Here is a 22,459-nt window from a genome sequence, read left to right on the forward strand (position 1 = left end):
GTGTCGGTGGTCATTGAGCGTGCTCCCTGGGTGCCAGCTCTGCTCTAGGAATGGAGCAGGCAGTGGGCACAGAACAAGGACTCATGCCCTGAGCACAGGCAGCAGGGCGAGGAGTCCAGCTGGGAGGAGTTCAGGAGCTGTCAGGCGGGCAGAGGCCTCTCCCCAGGCTCCTGCCACGCTCACTCTGTCTCCCTCGCACGGTCTGTCAGTGGGAGCTCTGCAGCAACAGGTTTTTTTGCGCGCCGGGCCTGTGCCAGGCCTCACCAGCGCCCCATGGGCTGCTCGGGCAGTGTCCCGGGACCTCGTGGCCATGTGCTGGGGCTGACCACACGGGCCTTCCCAGAGGAATGAATTACTCAGGGCAACGCGGATGAAGGGTGGGGGTGGGGGGCGAGCAAACCGAGAGCTTAAAGCCCCGCAGAAGAAGAGCCATTGTGTTAACTGGGATGCTGCATGGACACACGTCCCTCAGCGCTGTGACGGGCGGTACACACGCCAGTGGTAGCTTAGAGGGAAATCATCGAGTTCCTGACGTTCTGGCATAGAAAGCAGGAGCCAGGCAGGGGCCTCTGCTCCGCAAGGCCCGCGGGGCCGGAGCCCAGGTGGCTGCACCGTGCTCAGCGTCGGGGAATGCTTCCTACAGAGGTTTTCACGGCGTCATCCCTCAGGGGGCCGCTAGGTGGAGCCACAACCCCGCGGTAGAGACCAGCGCGGCCGCAGCTCGCTCCTGGCCCTGCGGTGGAGGGGCCGAGGTTTCTCCACCTGCCAACGATCAGCTTCCTTTCCCCGGCGGGCAGGTCAGGGTCAGAGGGTGGACGCTGTTCTTCAGCATTTTCGAGGTCTTCGCGTTCCCCTCTCACCACTTCCTAGCTTTAGGCCCGTTTCCTCTTCTAGAAAACAGTACCAGCCTGGCCTGCCTTAGAGGACCGATGAGAAGGGAGACTAACGGGTATAAATGCCCGGGCGCCCTTGCAGAGCGCACCCAGTGAGGGCAGGAGCCGGGGATGAGAGAGGCTCCTAAGCGGCGCCTGAGAAGACACGAGGGGTGGGGACTCTCCCTGAGCCTTGGTCACCTGCTAGTCTGGCCCTGAAGAGTGGGCGGCTGGAGAGGGAACCAGTGTAAAAGGTCTGCGAAAGGAGAGCAAGCAGGACTCAGCTGTGGGTGGCTGAGCTGGCGAGGCAGGTGAAGAGGGAGGGAGCTAGGATGAGTCAGGCACAGGGCCTGGGGAATGGGGACAGGCCCGCTCATGCTGCCGGCAGGTGAGCCTGGCCCGAGGGGCAGGCAAGCGTGGGCGCGGGGCCTGGCCTGCAAAGGGGGAGTTGGGCTGCGGGCGGGAGCCTGGTGCGGCGCCTGGGATGTGACTTTCTGCAGCCTCCCCGGCCCGAGCTCCCAGCCCCGCGTCCCCAGCTGGGCACGGCCTGGTCCCGGGGCCTGGTCCCGCGGCCTGGTCCCCAGGGCTGGTCCCTGCCTTCTCTCCGGGCCCCAGCATTCACCGGGGGCTCGTGCGGGAGCATTACATTAATTAGTTATTCATTTAATTTAACTTCACATTTGGTCTCAATTAAGCTGAAAGTGTTCTTCCTTATAGATGTTACAATAGCACTTGTAATTAAAAAGCAATAACTCTTTGCATTTCTCCTTTAGCGATCCGTTGGGAGGCTGGGCGAGTGGGGAAGCGGGGGAGGCAAGCAGCCGTGGAGAGAGAGGGAAAGACGCTCTCGCTCTCCGTGGGTCGGGAGCTCCGAGGCCGCCACTAAAACTGCAGGTGGGGGGATGGGAATTCTTAGCACATCGTGAGTGTCAAGGTAGGAGCCCTGAGACGCTGGCGTGAAGGGGTGAACTGGGCATATGAAGGAGCCCAGAACCCGAGCCGATGGAAGGCGGTAGGTGGAAGGGGGCGATCCTTAGGGAAGGGAGGTGGAGCCTGACACTCCCCGGCAGGGGGCGGGGGTGGGGGCGCGGCGGGCAGAATGATGCTTTGTCCCCAGGGGTCACACCTCAATTCCTGGAACCAGTGAATACATTATCTTACGCTCAGAAGCTACTGTGAGGACCATGGGATTACCTTGAGCCCACTGTGCATTATCAAGGTGGGTCCAAAGTAATCTCACAGCTACTTAGAAATCAAAGAAGGCAATAGAGTTGGGTGTCAGATAAGAAGGCACTGGTTTTGAAGACATAGGAAGGGTGCGCCGGCCAAGGGATGTGGGCACCTCTGGAAGCTGGGAAAGAAGCCAGATTCGCTCTAGGGCCTCCAAAACCTTTATTTTAGCCTTGTGGGCTCCATTTCCGATTCCTGACCTCCAGAACTGTAAGATAATAAATACGTGTTGCTCGAAACCACTAAGTTTGTTGTAGTCTGTTACAGCAGCAGTAGGAAACTATGATGCGTTCTCAGTTAAAGCTGGTGCAACATCAACTTGAAGACAGGAACACCGAAGGCATCCCCAAAGGCTAAAAAACAGCGAAGGGGGTGTCCAGGTAGCATTTAGGCAGCACATACCTGCTACACTTGTCCCAGTCCAAGAGCCTTCTGAAGGCACGAACGGGGCTTAAGTATACACCCTTTACAACACCCAACTGGACAAGGAAAACCAGAAAAATGAACTTCATCATTCCACCTGGTTTTGATCTCTGCTGCCATTTCTCAGAGCCCAGGAAATTGAGACAGGGGTGCATGTTGGGGTGGAGATCGGAATAAGAGAATGTGGAAACTTTTTTTTTCCCTTTTAACAGTAGCTGCCACGACCTGCTAGAGACACAGATCAAGAAATACAGACACACTCTTGGCTTGTGGCTTTGAGTTTTCCATTGGCACCTCTGAACACCAGCAAGTGTCAAACTGTGCAGGTGAACAGTGCTTAAGAGAGAGATTGTTGTGTAAGCCCTCCTTAAAAACTCATTCTAGGAGCTACCCGATTGTTTATTATCTCTAAGCACGAAGGGAGCCAAAGTCTAATGGAGCAGAAACCCGCCAAAAACACAGATGATCAGTGAACTTGTCTCTGAGGTGCATAACTGCTTTGCCCAAATTCCGCTAAGATTCTAGATTTTCCACTAGACTCAGTGGCCTTTCCTCAGTATTTCTGTCAACTGGATTTGCATTACCTGACCATGGTCCCTCCTTTTTTTTTTTTTTTTTTTTTGGCTTTCTCCTTTTGGAACAACATTGTATATAGTCATTAAGAGCTTAACTGGAGCTAAACTGCCTGAATTCTAACTGCTATTTAGCCCTTTGCTGAGTTACTTCAAGCAAATCACTGCACCACAATCACCAGCACAGGGGTGTCTATCCCCACCTGTGAAGTGGGGCTATTAAGGGCACCTGCTTCCTAGGACTGCAATGAGGATCACACATACTTACGAAGCACTTAGAAGGATCTCTAGCACGTGTGTGCTCAATATAATAAAAACTGATTTCAAAATGTGAAAAATAGAATACTCCCAAATACTGAGATGGATATACAGATCAAAGATTGAACTCCATGAACTATAAAGCCACCTCCAATCCTGACTTTCATGCCCCTGTGAGGATAATCAGCATTTTCGAGATTCATTCCCATGTGGTTCTGGTTCCCACATCTGGAAACTTGCTTCTACAAATACTTGAAGGTTTAAGCCAAGAAGCTATGATTAAAAGTTTAGGAATTCTTTAACAAAACTTTCATCTTTTTTTTTATATTGGTTAGGAAAATGGTGGATACAAAAAGCTAAGAAATACTATTAACCAATGTAAAAATAAGGCGTTGTTTGAAACCCAAAAGTGATCTTTATCTAGAGAAAAAAGGTATCGGGAATCCTCGTGTCAAGTTTGAGCCCCTCTACTAACTAGCTGAGAAACTTTAAAAAGCTTTAAATCCCTGTATCTCTCTGCCTGCGTCTCATCTGCCAAGTAATCGCAGCAGGTTTCTTTACCCAGGGAATTAAAATCAACCGAAGCAGCGATGGATGCCTGGCAGGTGATGGAAGTGCATGCAGAGGAGTGAAGAGCTCTGCAGACCCCGTGACGGAACATTGGTACAGTAATTGTGATGATTTTTAAATTAAATGTCTGATATCGTGCATCAGTAGAGAATGTTAGCTTTATTTTCATTTTTTTAATGAGAAATTGAAGGAACTTGTCCAAAAATTAGGTGGTGCGTTCTCCTGGTCTGAAAGGTTTCTAAAACACTACACAGCGCCGCCTAGCGGGCAGGATGAATGTCGGCAACGCCCGGCGCGGCGCGGCGCGGCGCGGCGGAGGAGGGTGATGTCCTGCTAACTTAGCTTTTGTCAGCATACAGTTTTAGAAGGCTATGAAATATAGCCCATTTTCTTATATAGAGGTTCTGATTTATTCTCCCTCTCCACCCCTAAAGCGTAGGGATTACCACAGTCTCTTTGCCACAGGATCCGTCTGGGTAGGGAATAGTATAGCACCACCTGCTATTGATCAAAAAATGACGCACGGCGACACTAAGATGATTTGTTTCTACTTAGGGGACGGCCTCCAGGAAGGCCATGTGCACAAGAGGTGCCATCTCAGATGCTGGTTATAGGGGCGCCCCCGCAGACTCGCAGGGAAATTCATTTTGTGCCCCGCACGCCCCTTACTTCATACCCCGACCCGATGGGGCGGGGGGTACGGGGGTGGTTGGCTCTGTCGGCTTTGAGCTTGAAGGTGGGAAGCAATCGGTCATCCTTCCCACTGTGGCTCGGATGGGGCTCACAGACGGGGTCTACAGAAGGCAGGCTGAGCTAAGAACACACCTGGTTCCGAGGATGATTTTGGCTCTTAACATATAAGCCCGTCGTTTACATTCGTGAAAACAGCAACAAAAAACTGGGCAGCAGCGGTGTTGGTGAAGGAGTTTAGTTTCCAAACTTAACACGCTTTTCTCCACGTAAGTAGTCCCCCCAAACTTCGCTGCCATTATCCATTAATCTAATAGCTGGACACCTTTGTTGGGGAATAAAAAAGATGGACTCGTGGTCAGAAACCTGTTAAGAGTTTTCCCAGATTTGCTTTTTCAGCAAGTCTGTCAGGAGAAGGTGACAAGTGGCCGCCTGTGCTTTGTTAGGAGTCACTGGGCCGGCTCAACAGCTCTGCCCGACACCTCCGAATCTGGGGGCTCCCATGCCTGCGGGCCGGCGGGAGGGGCCCACCTCCCTCAACACTTCCCTCGCCTCCTTTCTTCCTCTGCTCTGCGGGGTGGGGGAGGGGGGGTTCTTCTTTCTTTTCTTAGCCCAGGACTCTAGGCCAGATCGAGGACCTACTCCCTTCGCAGCTTCCTGTGGCAAAGCCTTACCTGCAAAGTTTTTCCAAACTGAGCGAGATGCAGCTCAAGGGTAGGGATAATCGCACCCGGCTTCCCCAGCCCCAGACTCCCCAAAATCACCCATTTGCTCCACTTTCAGCTTGGAGCTTAACCCCCTCTGGGGTGGCAGGACTATTCTCTCTACGATGACAACAGGGCCCAAGAGAGGGAGCGGAGAAGGGACCCTAATCTCACACTCGCAGCGGAAGCTCCACAAAGCCCAGAGGGTCTCCTGGCCCGTGGGAGGCAGGCCCTGCGTCCACCACGCCCGGTGCGCGCCGGCTGCCAGAGAAAGCTTGCGCCAGGCAGCTGATCTCTTTAAGCCTTTATTTTTTTTCTACTTTAAAATGCGAATAATAGATTGTTGTAAAAACTAAGTAAACTCAGTTTCAAAGGAACTAGTGTAGTGCTGACAGAATAGCATGTACTCAGTCAGAGTTCTCTTTCCAACTTGTTTTCTGGTTCTTAATTTTAAGCCAGGAGATTCTTCTTCCAAGTAGAGCCAGCCCCTCCACTTAGTGACAAATTTCACTTGGCCTCGGACCTCAGACCCATATGAGGTTATATCTGATCCTGGGAATATACATTCCTCACCAGCTTTGGAGAAAGGGCTACCAATGTGAAAAAGATGGCAATAGCCCCAAATAGCTTCTTATGGTAATTAAATAAGGCACACAAAGGCCACCAAATCCTGGAAAGAAAAGAATCCAGAGATACATTGCAGCAAGACAATCAACAGCCCCACACTTTCACAAACCCCTAAATATACCCAAAATGCACAGACATTAGATTCAGAAAGCCATGGCCAAGAGTCTGCAGTGAGAACCAGCCCTTGGTTGGTGTGTCCTGCTTTACCAGAGCAGAGAGAAGCGTGGCCCTGAGGCAGGTCCGTGACGTGACATATACATCACGTGGTCAGCAACCAGCGCCTGAGCAAGTCCTCCTCCTCATCACATTAAAATCGCCTTTTGAACTTTGAATGCCTTTCCTTTCCAAATGGCCCTGACCTTGTAACTAAGAATTTTATGAATTACCAAAAGAACCAAGTTCTTCCATTTATTGGACAGCAGAAGCCAAGTGCACCTTTTCCCAAAATCCACTCACTGACATCTTGACTGGAAATTTACTCTGAGCAGATCACTCACTGTGACTAGTTCCCCTGACAAAACAGATGGGAAACCTGAGGTGCAAGGTGCTAAGAAGAGACCAATATCGCTCTTAAGCTGGCAAGAATCTATCTCCAAAGAGACAATTTTGCAACCATGTGTCTGGAAGCCAGGACTCAAAGGATTTGTCTTAGTGAAGAACGGATTTTCCCATGATCTGCAGCCACGAGGGCTGTCAAAACGAGGCTCCAAACGGCGCCTTTCTGCTCATCAGTAACATCGAAGTGATGGTTTTCGTGAACAGTGCTCAGCAGGACCTCAGTGGTTTGGCATAGACTGGCTCCAGGACATGATGAATTAGAACCGAGAAGAGACCGCCGAGGAAGACAGCAGTGAGGAAGGCCAGCAGGACATAGCGACCGATGAAGAAGGCGTCCACAATCTGGGGGAAGAAACAGGGACAACGCAGTTACCGCCATGTCAGTGCCCGGGCCGGGCTCGTCTGGCCTCGGGCATGAAGGCGCCCAGAGCTTGTTCCCATTTGTAACTCCTAGGGACATCCGGCCCTGCGTCTCCTTTCCAAGTGGTTGAGGGAGAACATGTTCTTAATTCCCTGAGCCAGAAATGCAAGATAAAGAAAGAATGAATGAAGTACCGGAAACAAATGGCTCGGTTTAGGAGATTCATAAACATTTTGAACACCCTGGATGAGTTCTTTTATGTTCTGGAATCATATGTTATGTTATGTGAAACATAACATATGAAAGCATTCGTGAGCGGCTTACTTGATCTTAGAAAGGCTCATTTTTGTTAACTTTTTATCATGGAGAATTTTAAACATACCTAAAAATACAGTACTGTAAAAGAAATCCTGTATACCCAAAATCCTAAGCCAAAAATCGTCAACCCATTGCCAATTCTGGAGGGTTCACTTTCAAAATGAAAAAGCGGCTCTTCAAAACTCACGAGAAGAGTTCTGAACCCTGAGATGCATAACCCAGCATTCCAAGGGTTCCAATGGCCATTTCCCTGAGATACTAAAAGGCTAAGAGATAATCTACTTATCAGATGTGTCGTTGGTGACTATGCTCTCCCATGCCGCAGGCTGCCTTTTCATTTTGATGGTTTCTTTTGCTGTGCACAAGCTTTTTAGTTTGATGTAGTCCCATTTGTTTACTTTCTCCTTTGTTTCCCTTGCCCTAGGAGACATATCGGCAAAAATAGCTATAAGGGAGGTCTGAGGTTTAACTGCCTGTGTTTTCTTCTAGGATTTTTATGGTTTTGTGAATTACATTGAAGTCTTTTATCCATTTTGAATTTATTCTTGTGGATGGAGGAACTTGGTGGTCTAGTTTCTTTTTTTTTGCATGTACTTGTCCAGTTTCCCCAGCATCATTTATTAAAGAGACTGTCTTTACTCCATCATATGCTCTTGCCTCCATTGTCAAATATTAATTGACTCTATAGGTGTGGATTTATTTCCGGGCTCCCTGTTCTGTTCCATTGATCTATGTGTCTGTTCTAATGCCAGTACCAGGCTGTTCTGATTACAGGGGCCGTGCAGTGTAGTTTGATATCAGGTAGGGTGATACCTCCAACTGTGTTCTTCTTTCTCAAGATTCCTGAGACTATTTAGGGTCTTTTGTGGTTCTATATAAATTTTTGGAATTATTTGTTCTATATCTGTGAAATATTGGTATTCTAATAGGAATTCCATTGCTTTGTACAACTCAACACCAAGAAGACAAACAACCCAATCAAAAAATAGGCAAGGGACCTGAATAGACCCTTCTTCAAAGAGGAAGTTCAGATGGCCAACAGACACGTGAAAAGGTTTGCAACATCATTAATCATCAGAGATGCACATTAAAACCACAACGAGATACTGAGGTATCACCTCACACCTGTCAGAATGGCTTTCTTTAACAAATCAACGAACAAGTGCTGGTGCAGCCACTGTACATAGAGTTTCCTCAAAAAGTTAAAAACAGAACTGCCTTTGACCCAGAGATCCCACTTCTGGGAACATATCCAAAGAAACCCGGAACACTAATTTGAAAGAATATACGCACCCCTATGTTCATTGCAACATTATTTATGGTAGCCAAGGTCTGGAAACAGCCCAGGTGCCCACCAGCAGGTGAGCGGATAAAAAAGCTGTTGTGCATTTACACAGCGGAACACTACTCAGCTGTAAAAAAGAAGACGATCTTAGCCTTCGGGACAGCATGGCTGGCCCTGGAGGTTATGCTGAGTGAAATGCGCCAGGCAGAGAAGACAAATACCATAGGATCTCATTTATAATGTGGAATCTGGTAAACAAAATAATTGAACAAAACAGAAACAGAAGCATAGACACATGGAACCGACTGATAGGCTGAGAGCTGTCAGGGGGACGGGGTTTGGGGGGGCTGGGTGAGAAAAGGTGAAGGGATTAAGCACACACACACACACACACACACGACACAAAGACACAGACGACAGTGTGGCGATCAACAGAGGGAAGCGGGGTGGGGGAGGTGGGGAGGGGCCAAGGGGCAGCAGCCGGGACGGAAACCGACCCGACCGTGGGTGGCGAGCGTGCAGCGCAGCACGCGGGGGTTGTGTTAGTGAGTTGTCCACTTCGAAGCTGTATGGCTTTGTTAACCCATGTCATCCCAACAAATTCGATTAAAAAAATAAATAAATAATAAAATACTAAGAGGACAGATAGATAATGTGCCCCAAATCACACAGTTGGCTGCCTGGCAACCAGCCACATGTGAGGCCCCAGAGCTGTTAGTCGCTGCCAACGAGGGCTCTAACTAGTGCTGGCCCACCCGCTCGCCTGCTGCCCACGGCCAGAGCCTGCCCCGCTCCAGACCCAGGCGGCGGCGCTTAAGTCTGTGCAGGAGAAGGAAACTGAATCTACGGGCCTGATGGAGCAGCTACACCAGCCAGTGGACGGGCTACTTCACGGGTCCGGGAAGCTGTGAGAACCCAGTGCCTGGAAGAGAATCCAAGACACTTGAAAGGTGACTGTGGTAGACGGGACAACGGTGCAAGAACGCCCACGCTGTAACTTTCAGAAATTGTGGATACCTTAGATTACAGCACGAAGCAGAATGAAGGCTGTAAGTGGGACTACGGTTGCTCACTAGCAGACCTTAGCATAATCCGGGGGGGCTCAGGGTAGTCACAACGTCCTTAAAGGCAGGTGGGGGCAGCAGGGGCACAGAAATGCTACCTTCCTGGCCCGAAGGTGGGGCAAGGGGACCCCGAGCCAAGGGCGGCCTGTAGAAGCTGGAGAGGGCAAGAAAACAGATTCTTCCCTAGACCCTCCAGAAAGGGATTCAGCCCTTCCAACCCCTTGATTGTAGCACAGGGAGCCTGACTTTGGACTTCTAGCTCACTGGTAAGATAACATATTTGTGCAATTTGTTACAGCAGCAGCCAGAAAGTAGTAACACAGGGGCAACGCACCAAGCACCTGTCAAGTCCAAACACTGCTGTGATCGCCGAGACCCAAAGACACCAAGAAGAAAGGGCTGCTCCAGAGACACCCCCCCAGCCAACTCAGAACAAAGGTCAGTTTGATCAAACAGCTTTAACATAACTTTGACCTTGGCTCCAGTACTGAACAAGTCTCCTGCGGGCTACATGTTTGCTCGTTCGACACGTTTCACTTTTTAATTAGCCAATTAGCAGGCCTTGGGTGCAGAAGGCCCAGGCCATGTATTATTGATAGGTATTGAGCCAGGCGGCTGCAGGGGCCGGTTCTCAAAACCTGAAAACGAAAAGTCCAGTCCTGCCGGCCATGCCGACGAACGTCTTTTGCTCAAACCCCACTCTTCTCTCCTGGGTCTGAAACTCCTAGGACAGAGGACGGGAGATTGATTTCAGCGCAGCGTTTGCTCCCCGCTCTCTTCCCACACTACATCTGCAGCGATCCGGAGACAGGCCGCCTTCTGCGCCCTGCCCTCTAAGACAGGGGCGCTGAGCGGGGAGCCTGCCCGAGCTCACGCTCACAGGTGGCACTCGCACTGGCAGGGCGGCTGCCAAGCGCTGGCGGAAGAGACTGGCGTGGAGGGAACAATTCCTCCCACTGTGTGGTAAGTGTTATTCCCCTGGGAATCTTCCGGACAATTTCCCTCCCTTTTGCCATGGTCAGTCCTAGACAGAGTTGCAACTATGTGCCAACTTTAGTTCAGAAGCTATAATTTTGGGTATTACTGTCTAGTGTCAAAATGGTCTCTTACGAACCCTCTGTGATGGCCCTTATGGTCTGTTGAGGCCTCAACAGTGAAAGCTTTGAAGGCAGAGCTCAGCTTCAACCCTTGCCTTCTTCCTATATGTGTCTGACTTGGGCAAGTTACTCTTACCTCTCATAGCTTCAGTGTTCTTATCTAGAACGTGGGGGGAACACCAGTGCCTACGTCATACTGCTTAGGGTCACCTAGAGGTTTAAGTGAGATCATGCAAACGATGTGCTTACCACAGGACCTTGCACACAGTAATCCCTTAAGAAACACTAGCTATTCTCATCATTCCAACTAAAAAGTCAAAGTGGAGGTTGAGAAGAAAGAAGCTGAGAGAAGGAATAATGGGACAGAAGAAGTCAATCCCATTATCAAGGTTGCAGGGATCTAAGCCCAGCCGTGCCTGACAAAGCCAGTCAGGAAGGAGCCAGAACGAGTAGAGTGTCCAGAGGACAACGAGAGAGAAGATAACAATCCACCCAGAGAGGTGGCTGCTGGCAGGTGCGGGTGCAGGAATGAGGACCAGAGGAACTTCCAGGAGACCGCTGAGAACTTTCCAGAAATACTTTTCCTTGCCTCACTGCTCTTCTCTATGATAAGTATTTTTTCATGTCAGAAGTGGAAAATGCAAACACATGGAGGTTAGAAAGGCAGGCCACTCTGCACCCTGAGGGCACTGCGGAGATTTGGGCCCAGCGCCCGAGCTTCTGAGCCCAGGCCACCGGGAACGGGAGCGCTTCGGCACCAGGACCAGGCCTGCCCTGTTCTGAACTCGTTCCCCTCTCTCCACCCGCAGCCTGCGGTGGATTTTAGACACATTGCTCCTCCATCCTGACAGGGAGTCCGAGTTCGACTTACCTGCGCACCCCACCCCCAGCTCTACCCATCCCGGCTTTAACTTTACCAACCTTCTCCCACAGTTCAGCCAACCTGACGTCAGGGAACACCGCGAGGCCAGAGCCAGGTCTATGTCAAGGGAAACAAGAGTTACAACTGAGGAGGCAAAACAAAACCAGCAGTCATACCTTCATTTCGACCTCCGGGGCGGGGGTCTCGCTGGCTCGGGGGAAGAGCAGCAGCACGGCCGTGACGATCAGAGCCCCGAGGAACACGAACAGGACAGAGAACCTGGGGCGGAGACAGGGTGGGAAGGCGTCCGGCTCCTCGCCAGCCAGGCCGGCCTGACGGCTCTTCCCGGGGCCAGGCTTCCGCGCCTCAGCCCGGTAACGGCGCCCAGGGGCCTGCTGCCCACGCTGCCCGGACGCGGAGCAACAGTTCCCCTTGTCCCAGAGCCCTTCCTCCCAGACAGGGAGCGGCTGATGCCTTCCCGTTTATTCCCCGCCATTCCGCACTCCTAAGGGTGGGCGTTGGGAGGTTTTATTTTTGCCTCTGGGCAGTCATAATCAGGAGAAACCGATGCAGCCCCTCCCTCGCCCCTACTTCTGCATTTGTGTTTAGACCAGACACTTCAGTGGATTATGTAACCCACTGCTTTACCCTGACACTATCTGGCCAGAGAGCACAACACCCAGTGTGGTTTGAGTCGGCCTGTGGCCTGTCCTCTGAAGTCGGGCCTGACGGAGCGCCGGCCACCATCCGGCGTGCCTGCCGGTCCCCTGGGCCCAGGTCCAGAGCCTCAGGGACTGGACCGAGCGTCTGCCACAGTCCGGACAATTAAGAAACTCACACATGTGCAAACCTAAGAAATTCAACAGGCAGTGAAAGCAGGTTTCCTTTTCAGCTCATGTGCCCCCATCTCCTCCGCAGCGAGAACCGAGAGATGCCACTTCCCTTCAGAGCCCGTGACACAGCTAGTGCTTATAAGAGGGTAGAATGTGCCAGTGATTACAGAAAGGATCTCCTCAGTTCTAAATGTGGACTGAGCATCAGTCAGTGATTGTGCCGCTGATTGCGTTACCTGGGATTCCTGGGGGAGGGGGCGCCTTACCTGGTGACACCGGAGGCTCTGGACAGCAGCACGCACAGCAGCAGCACCGACACCCACAGCAGAGCCAAGATGAACACGCCAGCCCCCACTCCGAGCACGGTGGCGGCCATCTGCGGGGAGAGGGGCATGAGCCCTGCACTCCGCTTGGCCCTGGGCCACGGGGCAGCTCAAGGGGTCCTCAGCGCCGGGCGCTGCCTCCCTTCCGCACACTCCCGGGGTGTGTGAACGCCTTCAGCCAAACACAGCAAGTGCAAGCTCATTAGCAGGGATTCCTGACGATTGCCCTGTCAGATTTTGGGGAGCGTCCAGTCTCAGAGGCCTTAGCAGGAGTTATTTAGAACCAAACCTTCCTTGCTGCAGGGGACGGAGAGGTTGCTCTGGGTGGATCATTCTGAATTTGGAATCTAGTTTGCCTTCCCCCAACCGAAGGGAGAAGCTGAACCCTCCTTAGGTACAAAGCCCTCATGGAGTGCTGTCAAAGGCACCAGGGCCCGAGCAAGCCATGGCCAGTGGGGAGTTGGGGGTCTCCAGTGAAGTCCATGGCAGGAGCTTTGACTCCCCAGGCAACCACAAGGCAGGACTGTGCACTTTGTTGATACGTTTTTACTCACAAAAGGAAGCCAGAGCCGAAGTCCTTGGAGAAGAGGAGGAGAGGGGCCACCCTTACTTCTGAACGTTCACTGTGTACTAAGCACCTTGCAAATCTCCCTCTCACTTAATATGGCAATAAGCTTCTGAAGTAGGTATCATCATATCACGTTACAGAGGAGGTATCTGAGGTGCAATGGGAGAGAGATGTATGGAGTCGGGCGCCTTACAACAACAGAAAGCCCCGGCTCCCCCACAGCCTGGAGGCCGGATGTCTGGAATCAAGTGCCGCCCAGGCCCCACTCCCTCCAGAGGCCCTGGAGGAGAATCCTTCCTGCCTCCTCCAGATTCTGGTGGCTCCTGGCATTCCTTGGCTCATGGCCACATCCTTCCAGTTTCTGCTGGCTTCTCCTCTGTGTCTCTGTCTTCTCCTCTTCTGTCTTTTATGAGGATACCTGTCATTGAATTTAGGGGGTCCACCCAAATGACCTGAAATGATCTCACCTCAACATCCTTAACCTTGATTACATCTGAAAAGACCCTTTTGCCAAATAAGGTCACGTGCCCGGGGGTTAGGATGTGAACATATCTTTTGTAGGGCCACCATTCAACCCATCCTCAGGTAACACCACGCTAGAGGACCGCCCCTGATTTTCCCTGGCAGTGTCAGAGGTAAATCTTAAGCAAAAACTTCCTTCTTGTGGTGATGGCTTTCTTTACTCTGGTGGTCTAAATAGTACAAACAGGGCCTGTGAGAGGCCCTGTTATAAAGGTATTAGAAAGGAAGCCCTAAGCACGATCTGCTTAAAAATAAAACAACCAAGTATTTATTCAATCCACATTTTCTATGGGCCGGCCATGCCTGGCATCGTGGTTCCCGCATGCTGGGATCCCACGGTTAATACAACACACCGTCCGACGGAAGCTGGCGGCCTACTGGAGGGCACCGTCACGTAAACAACCACGCACGTTACACTCTGACACACAGACACAGACTGCGATGTGAACTGAGGCAGTGGGGGGGCGGCTTGGCACGGGCTCGTCTGGGGAAGAATCAGGGCGGCAGGAGGACGGAGTGAGGGAAGGGTGGGCAGAGCAGAGGCATGGCTCCTCCTCAGAGATCCATCCCCCCCGGCCCGGCCCGGCCTCGCTGAGGTGGCCCCCCAACGGTCACTCTCCATCACTCTCGTTCCCTCACAGCACGTCTCACGGAGCGTAGTTCGCATTTTATTTATTGTTTACAGGCTCATTTTCTGTCTCCCCAAGCAGAATAGAAAACTCCATGAGGACAGAGCCTTTGTATCTTGCTTACCACAGCACCCCCAGTTCTTACCAGAGATGATAATGAACAAATATTTGTTAAATAAATGAAGCAGCACTAACAAGCCCACAGAAATCAAGTGAAGGAGGGACAGGGTCATACCTAGTTTTAGAAAGACAACTGAGGCTTTCTGGTCAACTAGCGCTGACAAGGAAAGTACCTCCCACAAAAATAAACACAGAAAAGCGCTTAATAAAATAGAACAAAAAAGAATTTAATACACAGGGAGCTTAAAAGCAATAAAGAAAAACCCTTAACTGCTATAATACTTTAACTGCTATAAACAATGCAACTCGAAGGCTGAGTGGCGATCAGGAGCTGAGCCCAGGGGTCATAAGGGCCACTGGAACCTGATGCAGCCCTTTAGTGTCCCCTCCTGGACAGAGGAGGTCCCTGGCCCGCGATACAGAGACCTACACAGCTGAGCACGAGGCAGAAGGGGAGGCTCTGAAAGCGCTCGCCTGCTTTTGAAATAGGGACTGGATTTGCTGCTGACATAGCTCGAGGAAAGCTGGCCAAGTACCTGAGGCCGCAGATGGAGAAAGAATGCCCCAGAGAAATGTGAAGTCCAACCCTACATCAGGCGCGGGAGTGGGGTTCCAATCTCACTAGCGATGAGACATGGGATCCCAAGTAGAAAGATCAAATGAAAACCAGACTAAAGGTAAGACGCCCGCGGGACCCCAGGAGAGACACATTGAGACCCCTCTGTAGGGATGCACCGTGGTCGGCACCAAGGCTCCCCCAAGAGTGAGTGTAAAATGGAGATGCTTTCAGACATACAAAGACTGAAGCGAGTCCGCCTCTCATAGATAGGTGCGCTTCAGCAAGAAGGAAAATGACCCAAGATAGATGGCGGGACACCTGAGGAGGAGCGGTGGGTAAAACACTGGGGAACGTTCACAGTGAAGCTTTCTGTAACAATAAATAAGGACTAATTTTTTTTTGAGGAGTTAAAAACAAGGAAGAACTAAAATATCTGTTAACAGTTATATGGAAGATGAGAAATGATAGTTTCACGTTAAATCATTGTTACCTTTGGTTATTATTTTGCTCTGGAGGAGGTAGGAGTTAATGATTACCTGTAGGCTTTGTTAAGGTAAATATACAGGTTTTAAAAGCATATAGGTAAACACCAAAGATGGTAAATTTTATGTTACATGTTTATTACCACAACAAGCAAAACAAAATAAAATAAGCTGGGGAAGCAATATTAGTACCAAGCAAAACATAATGCTTTGGAAAAAAATGAAGACTCACAAAAGGAATAATTTACCAACAAGATACAACTCAAAACAAATGTCAAAATATATAAGGCCAAAAATCAAAAGAATCACTGCAATAAATGGACAAACCCACAAATTTAGTGGGAGATTTTAATATACCTCTCTCAGAAATGCATAGATTCAAGAAGATAAAAAATAAGAATAAACATTTGACCAAGAGGATCTACAAATAAATATGTGAAAAGGTGCTCAACGTTATTAGTCATCAGGAAATTACAAATGGAAATCCCAATGGAGTACCTCTAGACACCCATCAGAATGACTAAAACGAAAATGACAGATCACACCAAGTGCTGCTGAAGGTGTGGGTGAGTGTGAACTTGTACAGCCGCTTTGAAGACTGTATCTGATAAAGCTGATATGTGTGTCCATAGTCCCTGACCCAGCTCTTCCATTCCTAGGTGCATTCCCAACAGAGATGTACACATAAATTCACAAAGACATGTACAACATTCAACTCAGCCATATTTCAAATAGCTAAAAACAGAAACCACCCAAATACTCATCAATCAAATGGATAACGTTTGGTATTATATATACGATGTACTCATTCATTCATACAATGGAATAGCATACAGCAATGAGAATGAACAAACTACATCTATATCCAGAAATACGATGAGTTTCCCAAATATTGACTGAGAAGCTACAGGCAAGAGTCTGTACTGTATAATTCCATGGACATAATGTTCAAAAACAGGTCAAACTAATTTTGGGGTTAGAAGTCATGAGTATGGTTACCTTGTACAAAGTAGTGCATGAGGGAGCAGAAAAGGATCCTGAGGTAGGTATGAAATTTTGTTTCTTGATTTAGGTGTTGGTTATATGGCTTTGTTACTTTTGTTAAATTCTACCTGACTTATATACTTTTCTGTATGTGTGTTACATTTCATTAAAAAGTTTAAAATAGAAAGTTTCCTTTGAAGAAAGAGTCTGAAGAGACCTAAGAGCCAAATGCAATGTATGAACCTTGTTTGGGTCCTGGTTTAAACCAACTATAAAAAACCTTTTATGAGACAACTGGGGAGTCTGAACAGTACAGTATTTGGATTTTGATACTATTAGGGAATTTATTGTTTATTTTTAAGTGAAAAATATTTTTTAAATGTGATTATATTTCTAAAAATAATTTACGATATGCATAATACACAGAACACACAGGTAACAGAAAATGATGTTTAAAAACTTCACAATTATCTGGGGGAGATGAGATGAAGGGGACTAATGTTAAAAACAACCCTGGTCATGAGTGAATTGTTGAAACTGGATGACAAGTGCATATACCATTTTCTACACTTCTGAATATATTTGAAACTTTCATAATAAAAAGATGTATATATGAATATGTATATATGTATAAGTAGGAATAAATCCAACAAAAGATATGTAAGATTTCTGTAGCAAAAATCATAAAACTTTATTCAAAGATTTTGTAAAAAAAAAAAACCTTAGAAAAACATAACCGACCTGAATAGAGAAATAAGCCATGTTCCTATATGGAATGATTTAACTTTAATTGATCTTAATATTACTTAGTCTATCAATTCAATGCCATTCTAACCCAAAACCTCAACATAATGTTGTTGTGTTTTTTTTTTTTGGTGGAACTTGAAAACTGATCCTAAATTCATATGGAAAAGCAAAAGCCCAAGAATAGCAAAAACAATTTTAAGAACTAGGATGGAAACTTGCCTTTCTTGTTACCAACTGCTACAAGACACATTATAAAACCAAGGTAATTAAAACAGTGTGATAGTGGCATAAAGACACATGGACCAGTAGAATAAAATAGAGAACCCAGAAACCGGTCCATGCATTTATGAGAGCTTTGTGCAGGACAGAGTTGGCTTTATGATTCAGTGGATTTCATAGATGGTGTTGGGACAAATGATTATCCAATCAGAAAATAATGAAATTAGATCTCTATATCATACACGGAAACCAATTTTAAACGGAAAGTAATTCATTATAAAACAGCATATGCTTAAGGATACCAATGCCTGGGCTGACTGCACTAGAATACATAATGAAGTACATCAGTCAGCTGCCTGCACCTAAACTTAGAATCGCCATGAACGCAAAAGCTGCAAAGCGCAAGCTGGTGCAGGTGCGTTGTACGGCAACGCAAATACCACGAGCTGGGCCGCCTTCAGCTACGGGATTTTTCTAGAGTGATGAACAACTCTTGTTAAAGTTCCAAACCACAAATAAGTATAATTTCCTCCTGATTTACATCAGAGTTGCATTCCTGGAAATTTTAACTACATTCAACTGTGCCAAAAATTACATTATGTTTATACAAAAAGTTAGATTCCAGGTTCAGATTATAAACGAGTGTCCTGTGGGACACCAAAGTGGTACAGGATGCAGGACAGGTCTTCACTGTGAGGGGCTGTCCATGTGTTGCAGAACACCGACGCCCCGGCCCTGCTCTGTAAACCCCAGCAGCGCCTCCAAAATCACCGTAATCATCAGGCATGCCCTCATAAATTCCAAAAGGACAGTGGGCAATGCCACCCCCTTGGAGAACCGCTGTTCTAGAAAAACTCTTGCACAAAGAGACACGTACAAGGATGTTAGTTTATAATAGCAAAACATCTGGGAAAACCTAAATGTCCATCAATAAGAGAATGGATGCAATATTACCTACTCATAATGATTGTAAAATGAATAAACTCGATCTCTCTGTACCACAGCAAGTATTGCAGAAATAATGTTGAGTGACAAAAGCAAGTTGCAAAATGAAGTGCACAGTATAATAATACTTGTATTTTTAAAATTTAAAAACACCTAATAGCAATATATATTGTTTATGATGTGCATATATGCGGTGAAAGCATAAGAGCATAGGCACAAATAATGCAGAGCAATGCAGAAGAGTGTTTGCCTCTGGGTGGGAGAGAGAAAGGGGTCCGCGGGCAGGAAAGAGATCAAAAGGGATCTGAACTAAATCTGTGATGTTTTATTTAAAAAAAAAAAACAACCCTTAAGCAGATGTGCCAAAATGTTAATGTTTGTTAATCTGGTCTGTAGGGCATAGGCATTTTTTATACTAGCCAGTGTAATATTTCCTATTTTTACAATTTTCAGTTAATTTTTAAAAAGGTAACTGGTAGCAAGGTGCATATGAATTGAGAGATCACAGCATAAGAAACCATCAACAAAATAAAGAGACAGCCTTCTGAATGGGAGAACATATTCGTCAATGATATGTCTAATAAGGTGGTGATATTCAAAATTTACAAAGAACTCATGCAACTAAACACACACACACACACACACACACACACACACACACACACAAATCCAATTTAAAAAATGGACAAAGAACCTGAATAGACACTTCTCCAAAGAGGATACACATGGCCAACAGACATATGAAAAGATGCTTGAAGGCACCAATCATCACAGAAATGGAAATTAGAACTACAATGAGCTATCACCTCACACCTGTCAGAATGGCTGTCATCAGTAAACCAATAAGTAAGTGCTGGCAAGGTTGTGTGAAAAGGGAACCCTTGGGCACTGTTGGTGGGAATGCAGACTGGTGCAGCCACTATGGAAAACAGTATGGAGTTTCTTCAAAAAATTAAAAATGGAACTGCCTTATGACCCAGCAATTCCAATTCTGGGAATATATTCAAAGAAACTCAAAACACTAATTTGAAAGAATACATATATGCACCCCTGTGTTCACCGCAGTGTTATTTACAATAGCCAAGCTATGGAAGCAGCCCATCAAGAGACAAGTGGATTAAAAAAAGTGATGGTACATACATACACTGGAATGCTACTTGGCCATAAAAAAGAACAAAATCTTACCATCTGCAACAGCACAAATGGACCTAGAGGGTATTATACCAAGTGAAGTCAGTCAGTCAGAGAAAGACAAATAACATATGGTTTCACTTATATGTGGAAAATAAAGAACAATATAAACAAACAAATAAAACAGAAACAGGCTCATAGATACAAAGAACAGAATGACGGTTGCCAGAGGGGAGAGGGGTTGGGGGACTGGGTGAAACAAGGTGAAGGGTTTAAGAAGTACAGACTGCTAGTTACAAAACAGTCACGGGGATGTAAAGCACAGCACGGGGAATACAGTCAGTAACACTGTGATAGCTACGTACAGTGCCAGGTGGGCATTGGAAATATCCACTTGGCACCATACATAGGAGGGGCTTATAGGTGGAGAGGCAATTTGTAAAGTATATGATCGTCTAACCACTATGCTGTACACCTGAAAGTAATGCAAAATAATATTGAATGTAAACTGTAGTTGAGAAAAAATTTTAAATAATAATAATAAAAGAAATGATACAGGCTTCCTGCTTAGTTGACTGAGCTGAGCTGATGTACTGCCCTTAACAAGATGACCTGTTAAGGTTAATGGCTGCTGTTTTGCATATTACACAAATAACCTGTAATACTTGGACCAACTCTAACACCTAGAGTACAGGACAAAGGGTTGTTGAAGCTAATCATTAGAAATACTGCCCATCAATCCTCCACAAACACTTAAAAGTTCATGAGACATTGGGTTCACTATATGGTCTGGCTTTAAAGTAATGAGATAAATATCCCCAACTCTTATAAGAACGAAAGTCAACACTTTATAACTAAACTTACATTTTCTCACTAAGAGGGAGAAGGAAGGGCTGGATATAGTATTGAGTGCTATCGTGGGGAAGGAATGAACATCTAGTGATCTTATCTTGTTAATTCAGTGTAATTTTAATGTGAATAATACTCATATTATTTCCCCATCCTGAAATAGCTAAATTATTGAGTAAATTTTGATTAAAAAAATAAAAACAGCAGTGTTCTTACTTCCTGTCCAGGGCTTTTTCAAACCTGCTTTGGGAACTGCTGGTCTAAACCCGGCTTCCAGAGTAAGGCCATCTACTCAATGTCTGTGGCATTTAACACAGGAAGATTGGAGTTGGAATAAAATAACCTGTCTAAGTTGGAACACCCTGTGCAGTAGCTGACAAGAAGAGCAAATACCCGGCCAATGCTTCCCCTCTGTGCTCATGCTCTGAGGTCTGTCTTTGGAAGAGTTTATCCAAAACTTTTTCGTAGTGCATTCTTCCTTCATTTAGCAGATGGCTCTACATCCCTTTCACCCAGCTCTCAGAGAAAACCGATAGTGACATACATTACATGAAGGTAGCGATTTTCAGCCTTTGCCATGTCAAAGCATACATAAGCTAATTACTAAAATTCTGCGGCACACCAAAAAAATCTATTTTTTTATGATCTGACAAAAAAAAAAAGGTATAATTTTGATTCATTCACACCGGATCGCTATGGTTGTGTTGGCTGCTCTCATTTATTTTGTCATTCTAAGGAAAAAGAGGTCAGTGCCCCTGACTACTGCATGTTTTAAAAATTCTTTCGGCACACCCGTTGAAATCGCTGCATTAAGGTGCCTGACCTCTGCGCATGTACAGAGCCTGCAGGATTACAAATGCATTGCTCACCAGTTGCTCATGCCCAAGAATACTAATGGCTGCTACAGGATGACCTACCGTACAGTACAAATGCGGATTTTATGTAGGGTGAGGTGGCCCTAGTGCTGCTGGGGCAGGTGAGGAGAGGAGAGCTCTCTCACCCACTCCCTGATTTTCAAACTCCGGCCCATGAAGGCAGCAGAAAACCCTGGGTTAGGACAGTGAAGAGCCTTCTGAAGAATTCCTTTTCATTTTCCATCATCGCTGTTCCAAACCTTCAAAAATAATTGGCAGTGGGGGGAGGAGGTTTCACACTTTATTTTTCTACTTGAAACACTTCATCGTGGTTTTAATTTTAAAATATTAGGATAATGCCTCTTCTACCTTTGTAACTAAGTAAAATGCAAGTCGGGAGAAAAAGCAATTGTCAAGCTACCTAATGCCCTCGGTGTGGCATATCTCTTAACCAACTCATAGAAAAGGGGATCAGTAGATGCAGACCACGTCTCCCCCGCCCCCTTTTCCTGGGCTGTGCTGGTATGTGGCATTCAGTGCCAGGTGATCCCTGTCTGTCACCACATCACCCAGGCCCAGGCCCTCGGGCTGCAGAATGGACATGCCGCTCACTAGGACTCTGGCCTCTCCCAGGGCCAGGGCTGATTCTGTCCGGAGACGGGAGACCACTGCCCGAGTCTCACCTCACTCCCTCCCTGGGTCTCAACTCTCCACCCCTCTGCCCTCATCACCTTCCCTCCCCCGACCCCACGCCCCGTCACCTTCACAGCGTTCGCCCGCTATCCCCGGTACTTGGGATAGAGATTAATGTTCGGGTCAGCTACTGACTCAGTAGCTGATATTTCACTTTCTCAGATGGAAGAAAAATAAAACGTTCCTCCCTTCTGGGCTCCTAACTGTTTACTGGCCGGAGGGTCTGGGGCCGGGAAGGGAGGTCCAGGCTGGTCAGTAGGTCAGTGCCCCGCCCCCCCTCTTTCAGCCTCCTCGGCCCAGCCTCTTCGGGCCAAGCTCCCTCCGCCTCAGCATCAGCAGTTCCCTCCTCCGCCATCCTCTCCTCTGCAAACGGCCCCACTCCTCCTCTCCGCCCTAACCTGGACCCCCTCCCGAGCGCGACTCACCCCTCGCGGTCCAGCGGGTTCCAGCCCGCCAGGGCTTTGGTCTACCAGAACGAATCACAAGTGGCCTTTCAGCCAGGCGGGTTTA

General features: G+C 47.6%; 1 protein-coding gene across 2 annotated transcripts; it reads right to left on the reverse strand.

Moving 5' to 3' along the window:
* Positions 1-6,319: 6,319 nt before the first annotated feature.
* On the reverse strand, positions 6,320-22,396 carry TMEM218 (transmembrane protein 218). Of its 2 annotated transcripts, none has more exons than XM_054592861.1 (4): positions 22,375-22,396; positions 12,591-12,700; positions 11,668-11,770; positions 6,320-6,846 (listed from the first exon to the last, which is right to left on the reverse strand). In XM_054592861.1, the coding sequence occupies exons 2-4, from the start codon at positions 12,698-12,700 to the stop codon at positions 6,712-6,714; spliced, it is 348 nt and encodes a 115-aa protein (XP_054448836.1). In that variant the 5' UTR covers positions 22,375-22,396; the 3' UTR covers positions 6,320-6,711. The 2 variants fall into 2 exon arrangements, with proteins under 2 accessions (XP_054448836.1, XP_054448834.1); XM_054592859.1 differs by lacking the exon at positions 22,375-22,396 and adding an exon at positions 13,202-13,258.
* Between the last annotated feature and the right edge of the window lie 63 nt (positions 22,397-22,459).

The sequence above is a fragment of the Pteronotus mesoamericanus genome, unplaced genomic scaffold (genome assembly GCF_021234165.1).
Source record: "Pteronotus mesoamericanus isolate MK-2021 breed Mesoamerican mustached bat unplaced genomic scaffold, CSHL_Meso_final scaffold_371, whole genome shotgun sequence".
Classification (NCBI taxonomy): domain Eukaryota; kingdom Metazoa; phylum Chordata; class Mammalia; order Chiroptera; family Mormoopidae; genus Pteronotus; species Pteronotus mesoamericanus.